Consider the following 10,000-nt stretch of genomic DNA (forward strand, 5'->3'; position numbering starts at 1 on the left):
CTAGCTCGACCATAGTGTCACTCAAGTGGCCACGCCCTTAATTATGAAGAACTTTAAGGCTTAATATAATATAAACGGATGAGTTGGTGCGACCAACCAATGGTGCTAGTTTAGGGCGGGGCTATCTGTATGACTGACCAATGACAGAGCGTTCAGGAAACCTGTTTGAAAACAGTAATTTCTGCATTTGCATAGAGGCCAGAAACTACATAATAAATATGATTTTAAATAATAAAGGCCAAAGTTAACATACAACAAAAAAGTACTGAAGTATTACTACGTTTAATAGCATCTATAATATCACTGCGCCTTGAGATTTTAGACTTTTAAATATGACAGTATGCAAATCAAAGATAATGAAAAAATTTAATTCATCAGACACTTAGAGATGCAAGATTAAATGTATTTTTATTTTTAATGTGGAAGACGCTACAAATGCATTTAATCATTTCATAACTCTTTGATTTTCATGCTATTGTGATATTTTAAAGGCACAGTGTGTAATTGCTCGACTCAGAGGCGTGTCTTGACTCGTGAGTGGGCGGAGCTTTTATTCTGCCGCGAGCGCTTCTGCTTCTTCCGCTCATGCGTGTGTGTGTTTGATCCTCTCACACACATGTGAGTGTGTTAAAGTGATGTTGTAATGTTGGCTACTATGAGACACTTGTTCACACTGCAGTGAGCGAGATCATATGAGGCGGTAAAACATGGCATTCTGGGTAAATCAACAACAGCAGATTTACACAATCAGACTAACTGTGTTGAGCTGGAGAACAATGAGGAGTTTCTGTCCATCAATGATCCAAACAGTGGCTAATAAAACACAGTAGATATTAAAGCGGCGATAGTGTTGCCATGGTTACTACACAATAACACCGGAGGGCGACGCGGGGATGATGTCACTGATGGGCGACGCACACACAGGGTCGTGTCCTGGGGAAAATCACTGATTTAAACATTCTTGGAAACATTTGGGATAAAGTCAACACAATATATTACACTGATCTAGAGGAGATCTTACATACTGTGCCTTTAATGTCTAAAGTCTAAAATACATATGCAACTATATTTGCAATGTCAAAAAATTTGGTATTATCAAATCAAATGTACTAGAATTTGAGCATCTGATCCCACAGAAGTGTGAATCTCCTTCATTTACACAACAGCTACTCTTTTAGCATGTTAAACTTCTTTTGTGTCAAATGTTTTGATCGTGAAGTGTGATTGTGCGTCGTCCTTTTCATCTAATGAATGACTTAAGTGCTCAAATGTTGACTGTAAAGCTTGTAAACCCACCTGAGCTCCGGCGGCCCACCCGTCCCCTCAGGTGTGTGTGTGTGTGTGTGTGTGTGTGTGTGTAATCCTGCACTGAGGGCCCGAGGCCCCGTCGGGGGAGGGAAGGCCCTCACTGAAAGCAGACAAAGGCCTGACTCATCCTCGCTCCAGACGAACACTGAAACACACACTCGTCTGCTTCCACCGAGCCACATCGGCGGATTCTCTAGCGCTTAAGGGTTTAATGCTTATTCAGATTTCTGTGGTTTCTGCCTCTGCATGATTTCTGCCTCAGGATTCTCCAGCACAAATATATAAACATTCTTAAATCGAGATACATTTACAGGAGAAGACTCAGGTCACTGCTTGAGATGCGAATTTAAGCACATTTGTGCTTTAAACAAGAACAAATATCTCCCAATGGGGTCATAAAATAAACTTCCTTTAAAGGGAAGACATGTTGAGTCAACCAAATCCAAAGTTATAAGCTTGTGAATATTTGATTTTACCACTAGGTGGCGCTGCATCGAAACTTCTCAGGCTCCTTCAGGGCATTGAACGCAAGTACAATTTTGGACAGTTGGTGGCGCTAGACGGATTGAGTTAGAGACTCCAAATTTGGTACGTTGACATTTCAGACTGTCCTCTATCAGTGTGCCAAATTTCCTGCAAGCAGTTCCATGGGGAAGAAGTAAAATAATAATAAGAACGCCAACAATTACAATATGTGCCTAATAAATGCCTCAGAAGTGTTTTCATAGTTATAACCGTATTGTAAAGTTTTACCAATAAAAGCAGACACTTATTATAAAGATTAAATGTATTTATCATCTTCATTCGATCATTCATAACTCATATTGTGTCTGTGTAAACTCAGAAACACTGAACGCTACTGATACAAGTGAAAAGAAAAGTCCTTCGTACTTTCATGATTTTTGGGCAAACTGTTCAGAAGTTATAAGCGAAATTTTTCGCATCTCTGGACCAGTAGGTGGCGCTGTGCTGAAACGCAGGATATCACCTCAGGTCATGCTTCTGATGACCTGTACCAAATTTGGTCAGAATTCGATAAAGTGTTGCGGAGATACAGCCTTACGTCTATTTCCGCAAGCGATACGTAAAATTCATTATTAAAAAAAACGGATGAATCGACTTGAATTCCGTAACTTTTTGTTGGCATTGTCTGAAGATGATCTGGTGAAATTTTTGAAAAAGAATAACATTGAGCCACGGAATCAGATGGAAAAAAAGAATTATGTTTCTAGCCCTTACGGTTCAAAAGTTATTAGCACAAACGTACGTGCAGCTTTGGACAGCAGGTGGCGCTAGAGGGGTTGAGTTAGAGACTCCAAATTTGGTACGGTGACATTTTAGACTGTCCTCTGTCAGTGTGCCAAATTTCATAACTTTATGAAATAAAAGATATAGAAGTAAAAGAATAATAAGAACGCCAACGATTACAATATGTGCCTAATAAATGCCTCAGAAGTGTTTTCATAGTAAAAACCGTATTGTAAAGTTTTACCAATAAAAGCAGACACTTATTATAAAGATTAAATGTATTTATCATCTTCATGTGATTATTCATAACTCATATTGTGTCTGTGTAAACTCAGAAACACTGAACGCTACTGATACAAGTGAAAAGAAAAGTTAAACGTATTTTATTTCGAGTAATTCAAATGTTTAAGTATGGATTAGATTGTGAGTGTGTGTGACAGATCCCGGTTAGCAGGAATCAGTGCTGGAATGCTGCGGATTGTTTCTGGTTTCGGGATTAGTGTGTCTCTTGACCTCTCCAGACAAACACACTTGTGTCGGCCGGCGGCCCCTGAGGGCCTGGAATCGCTTCACAACACCTCCATTCAGACTCACAGGAAACCGGCCGCTAGTGTACAATTAGCACAGCATTCAGGCTAACGGTGGGACATCATGGCTGAGGAGGAGGGGACGTGAAAACACTTCACTGCGAAACCAAATCTCTACAAAAGCAGGATGCACTGTGATCCAGTGTCCAGCGCAGGACTTTAGTGCGACCATTTTGCTTTTGTGTCCTTGCAATACACAATTACAACTGTGTCTGTTAAATACATGAGAGTTAATGAAGAATCATCCGGGAATTAGACGTGAACATTGGACATAAATCATACCTAAAAACAGTTAAACGTATTATGTAAAATTAAAATTAAATTATAGTAAAATTATTAATATATTTTCTTTTCATAACCCCAAATTCTTACTTAATGAAGGTCAATTTAATGTTTTTTTTGGATTTTACACCAAAGCTTAACTAGCTATAATATGAAAGTAGAACACAGGATAAAACTAAAAACATCTTGTTAGCTAAAGTTTAATTATGTTTACTTACTATAAATGAAGGACACATCAAAATTACTTCTTTTTTTTTTAAATATGCGTCATGTCTTCTGTTAAGATTATGTTATTATAGTTAACAGAAACTAAAACCACAAAAACGTTGAAATAAAATAAACATTAATTAAAGGGATAGTTCACACAAATGAAGATTAGCCCATGATTTCCTCTCCCTCAAGTCATCCGAGGTGTGTGTGACATTCTTCTTTCAGACGAATAAAATCTGAGTTATATTACAAAAGTCCAGGCTAATCCAAGCATTAGAATTGGATTGATAGTTGCTCTGTTTTTGAAGTCCATAAAAAGGGCATCTGCCCGTCATATAACTGCTCCAGCGGCTCTGGGGTGTTAATAAAGGCCTTCTGAAGCGAATCGATGCGTTTGTGGAAGAAAAATATCCATATTTAAAACTTTATCAAGTAAACTTTCGGCCTCCGCCTTCTGTGGAAAAGTGTTGAATGTTGAAAGTGAAACTCGAGATGTGTTCGTGACGTCATGACGAGCGGACCTGAGCGTTAGTCTTTCGATCCGCAGGGGAACTTTCAACACTTCCTCCAGAAATTGAACAGGGAAGGCAGTCGGCCAAAAGTTTACTTGATAAAGTTTTAAATATGGATATTTTTCTTACACAAACGCGTCGATTCGCTTCAGAAGGCCTTTATTAACACCCCAGAGCCGCTGGAGCAGTTATATGACGCACAGATGCACTTTTTATGGACTTCAGAAACAGAGCAACTATGAATCCAATTCTAATGCTTGGATTAGCCTGAACTTTTGTAATATAACTCAGATTTTATCCGTCTGAAAGAAGAATGTCACACACACCTCAGATGACTTGAGGGAGAGGAAATCATGGGCTAATCTTCATTTTTGGGTGAACTATCCCTTTAATAAGTAATTTAAACGTATTTCCCCTATTTGCAAATGCAACATTTAAAATTCTCATCTAGTTTAACCTGATGCACTAAAATAAAATTAATGAAAACTATATAGACATATTTAAAACTTAAACTAGCTCTAAAACTAGAAAATATAAAAATACTTAAAATAATATTCCTATAAAACTAAACTATACTAAAATAACCAATGCCAAAAATGATTATTGTAATCATAAACACACTGGTTATAGTGCAAAATAGTTTACTATCACTATTATTCTTCTTGTAGTTTGTATAATGATCGCACCCTGGCGGGAATCGGCTGACCCTCGAGGTGACGCCTGACCGTCAGATGACCGCTGTCCTACCTGTCTCAGGTCCAGAGTGATGGTGACCCAGTGGAACTGGCGGCCGTTCTTGATGCTGGGGCTCTGCCACCACTGGTTGGTGCCATCGATGGCGCTGGTAATGAGATGTTGCTCTGTTTGAACACAAACACACATGAAGCTAACAGGCAAAACAAACACACATATTCAACACTGATGCAAACGGCCAATCGCGTTACCTTTGGGATTCTGGCTGTTTGCATCACAGAGCCGACACTGAGGGTTGCGGATTCGTCTCCCGGGAACGTGTTCCACCAGTTTACAGTACATCTCAGGAGCGGGGTCGCCACAGGTGGCGTTGGTGGAGATCTCGGCATTACTGGCGAGGTTCAGGATAGCAGGAAACAGACCTGGAATGACAGACGGAGAGCCCTTATTATGGGTTCATACTAGAGCAGCTTTTCCCGCTTGAGTGTTGATTATTACTCATATTCTCCTCATTGTTGCGACTCCTCTCTTCCCAGTCTGTCAGTAACTCTCTGTTTACTTCCTGTCTCTATGAAGCCCCGCCTTCTGAAAGCACACTGTGCTCTGATTGGTCGGCTGGAGCGGTGTGTTGTGATTTTGTGTTTGGGAAATGCTCCGCCCCTTGCCATAACTGGCAGTTTCAACACACGACAACACAGTTTCAACTCAACCAGGCCACGCCCCTATGGAAGCATGTTCCACCACAGAATAAAAAAGGCAAATCCGATCTCGCAGCTCCGACTTTACATCTCGCAACCCCGACTTTACATCTCGCAACCCCGACTATACATCGCGCAATCCCGACTTTACATCTTGCAACCCCGACTATACATCGCGCAATCCCGACTTTACATCTCGCAATCCCGACTTTACATCTCGCAACCCCGACTTTACATCTCGCAATCCCGACTTTACATCTCGCAACCTCGACTTTACATCTCGCAACCCCGACTTTACATCTCGCAATCCCGACTTTACATCTCGCAACCCCGACTTTACATCTCGCAACCCCGACTATACATCTTGCAACCCGACTATACATCGCGCAATCCCGACTTTACATCTTGCAACCCGACTATACATCGCGCAATCCCGACTATACATCGCGCAATCCCGACTTTACATCTCGCAATCCCGACTATACATCGCGCAACCCAAACTTTACATCACGCAACCCCGACTATACATCGCGCAATCCCGACTTTACATCTCGCAATCCCGACTTTACATCTCGCAATCCCGACTTTACATCGCGCAATCCCGACTTTACATCTCTCAATCCCGACTTTACATCTGGCAAATCCGACTTTACATCTGGCAAATCCGACTATACATCTCGCAACTCCTGACTTTACATCTCGCAATCCCGACTTTACATCTCTCAATCCTGACTTTACATCTCTCAATCCCGACTATACATCTTGCAACCCCGACTATACATCGCGCAATCCCGACTTTACATCTTGCAACCCGACTATACATCGCGCAATCCCGACTATACATCGCGCAATCCCGACTTTACATCTCGCAATCCCGACTATACATCGCGCAACCCAAACTTTACATCACGCAACCCCGACTATACATCGCGCAATCCCGACTTTACATCTCGCAATCCCGACTTTACATCGCGCAATCCCGACTTTACATCGCGCAATCCCGACTTTACATCTCTCAATCCCGACTTTACATCTGGCAAATCCGACTTTACATCTGGCAAATCCGACTATACATCTCGCAACTCCTGACTTTACATCTCGCAATCCCGACTTTACATCTCTCAATCCTGACTTTACATCTCTCAATCCCGACTTTACATCTCGCAATCCCGACTTTACATCTCTCAATCCCGACTTAACATCTCGCAATCCCGACTTTACATTTCGCAATCCCGACTTTACATCCCGCAAATCAGACTATACATCTCGCAAATCCGACTTTACATCTCGCGACTCCTGACTTTACATCTCGCGACTCCAACTTTACATCTCGCGACTCCGACTTTACATCTCGCGACTCCGACTTTACATCTCGCGACTCCGACTTTACATCTCGCGACTCCGACTTTACATCTCACGACTCCGACTTTACATCTCGCGACTCCGACTTTACATCTCGCGACTCCGACTTTACATCTCGAGACTCCGACTTTACATCTCGCGACTCCGACTTTACATCTCACGACTCCGACTTTACATCTCGCAATCCTAACTTTACATCTCGCAACCCTAACTTTACATCTCGCAACCCTAACTTTACATCTCGCAATCCTAACTTTACATCTCGAAACCCAGACTTTACATCTCGCAACCCAGACTTTACATCTCACAACCCAGACTTTACATCTCGCAACCCCGACTTTACATCTCGAAACCCAGACTTTACATCTCGAAACCCAGACTTTACATCTCGAAACCCAGACTTTACATCTCGAAACCCAGACTTTACATCTCGCAACCCCGACTTTACATCTCGCAACCCCGACTTTACATCTCGTGACTTTACATCTCGCAACCCCGACTTTACATCTCGCAACCCCGACTTTACATCTCGCGACTACAACTTTACACCACGTGCCTCCAACTTTACATCTCGCAATTCTGAAATAAAAAGTCACAATTATCTTTTTAAATGTTTTATTTTGTGGTGGGAAGAAGCTTACCGCCCCTTTATTTTGCGTATGAATTATTATAATGAGGAATATTGTGATGAGTAGGTTCTCAAGACTACAGTGGAGGTGTTTCAGGAGTTCAGGAACACTGACACTGAGAGAGAGAAGAATGGGAGCATCACACACTACAGAGTACAGCATCCTCGGGCTCTTTCTCCACTCAGAATGCTCAGCCTTCTCTCTTTGAAGAGCGACCCCCGTCCATCCGCCCACGTGTCTGTGTGCCGCCATTCATGACACAAATAACTACCTCTCGCACAATTGACAAAGCAGCCATCAATTCTCATGAGGAGATAACCATCATCCACTGCTGACCGCTCATTACGGTCAGCAAGAGCTCAATGAGAGGGAACGGCAGATGAAGAAGATCACGAGGTCAACGTCAGCCTTTGATGCACAAACTCTCTCCCATACAGCCGGTGACAATCACGCATGCTTAACTTTAATACCTTCAGCACTTCAGAACCAGCTCTAGAGTGGAGATGCTTTTAAAGGGCCAGATTCGATGTTGTGGACACACCCGGGGGCCGGTCCCTTTTCTATTATATATATAAATTGCATGTTAATGAAAAAATGCAAAATTACATTTTGTTTCTTTGAAACATGACAGATTTGACAAAAGCTTGAGCTGACAGTAGAGTGGCTTGAGATAGGACACAGGAATGTATAGATATTTAACAATATCTGTAAAACTTTCATCAACCAAAAAGTTTTAATGGGTGAAATTTAAATATTATTAATGAGTTAGAACTCTATTATTATTTAAATTTAATAAGTGCTCTATTTAGATCAGCACAGGTAAAACCACAGTACAATAAATACTTTTCTTGTCTTTTTTCCAGTCCAAATATCTAAAAATTCTTGAATCAAGATGCCTTTACTAAGGAAAATTACATTCCTGGGGGGAAAAAATTAAAAATGAATAGATTTTTTGCTTGAAACAAGCTAATTATTTGCCAATGGATTAGAAAAATAATCTTGTTTCTGTCCCAAACAGAAACATTATTTCTCTGACTCCATTGGCAGATACATTTGCTTGTTTTAACCAAAAACTCACTTCAATTTCATTTTATTTTCCAGAAAACAAGGAAAAAAAATATCTAATGTAATTTAACTTCTCGTAAATGCATCTTGATTTAAGAATTTTTAGATATATTTATACTAGAAACAAGATACTAAATGACAGCATTTTTTGCAGTGCACACAAGGCATAAAGTAAAATATATATATATATATATTTCTATCTAGAATGGCTTTAAGGTATTTAGTCTATAAACATATAAATAAAAATGCACAAAACTGCAAGTTTATGACAAAAATAGTCTGTAATTTGGCCTTTATTACTCATTTAACATTCAGCGGGTAAACACATTTGCTCAGAGTCAGAGTTCGCGAGTTGCTCTGTTTCGTTCGCTTCTGGCGCTGTTTCCCCGGCCTAAAGTCTAGAACCGCCATCTTGCGTTGACATTGTGAAACTGCACGATTTGTAAATGATCCGTGGCGGGCCACATATAATATATGTTAATAGACACGCAGCGGGCCGTTTGAAATTCATCCCCGGGCCGGACTCTGGACAGCCCTGCTTTAGGGCCTTCAGTGCTGAGGTGTGTGTCAGTTCTGTGCATCAGCAGATGATGGTAAAGTAAGACTGTGAATCTCAGCTTGTGTGTGTTGAGTGAGCGTCCCCGGCCTGGACCTCGGGGGGTTGGTGGCTCTGAATGGACCCCAGCGGAGCTAAACACACACACACACACACACTTCAAACGCTCAGCAGATAAAGAGATGGCTGAAGTCACGTTTGCATGTGAGAACCAATCAAAACACCTCCAGACAAACACATCTGTCTGCTCCAGATCTTCTCAACTAATCTCAGAGATAAATCAGACGATTATAACACCAACACACTTATAGATATTCACCCAGATCCCATTAGGCACCAGTGCATTGCTGCAGGCTTTAGAGCGATGATTTGCGCAGGAGATGACAGGATAATTGCTCTTTTCAAGCATCTCAGACTCAGACCGTCATCAGTGGAGTTTATACAACACAATCTCTCCACGACTGATGCTTCACACACACACACACACACACGACTCCTCTTTCGGAAAACAAGCATTTGGACTTCATTAGATCTGGGAATAACTGTAAAAGCTCAAACATCTGCGCGAGGCTTCTCTCCTGAGTCATGTCTAGAAGGTGATGAGATCAGCGGAGAGCTAATCAGACAGAAGAAGAAGATCTGCTGAATCTGCATGAGAACAGAGTCTGTGATCAGATGCCCAGCTGATAAGAGCCTCACAGTGGGACAGTCCATTCAGCGTGATGAGAGATCACACACACACACACACACACACACACTCACAGACCGACCGGAGCAGATGAAGACACACACACACACACACTCACAGACCGACCGGAGCAGATGAAGACAAACACAAACACACACACAC

The 10,000-nt window shown here is 41.6% G+C and overlaps 1 protein-coding gene across 1 annotated transcript in view; it reads right to left on the reverse strand.

Moving 5' to 3' along the window:
- Positions 1-10,000, reverse strand: part of lama1 (laminin, alpha 1) — a gene marked incomplete at its 5' end in the record, with an annotated part of 64,061 nt that overhangs the window by 50,188 nt on the left and 3,873 nt on the right. Inside the window, 2 exon segments of the mRNA XM_079806857.1 lie at positions 4,895-5,007; positions 5,092-5,262. Coding sequence (XP_079662983.1) covers positions 4,895-5,007; positions 5,092-5,262 — 284 coding nt within the window.

Source organism: Gobio gobio (assembly GCF_949357685.1).
Source record: "Gobio gobio genome assembly, chromosome: 23".
NCBI classification, from domain to species: Eukaryota; Metazoa; Chordata; class Actinopteri; order Cypriniformes; family Gobionidae; genus Gobio; species Gobio gobio.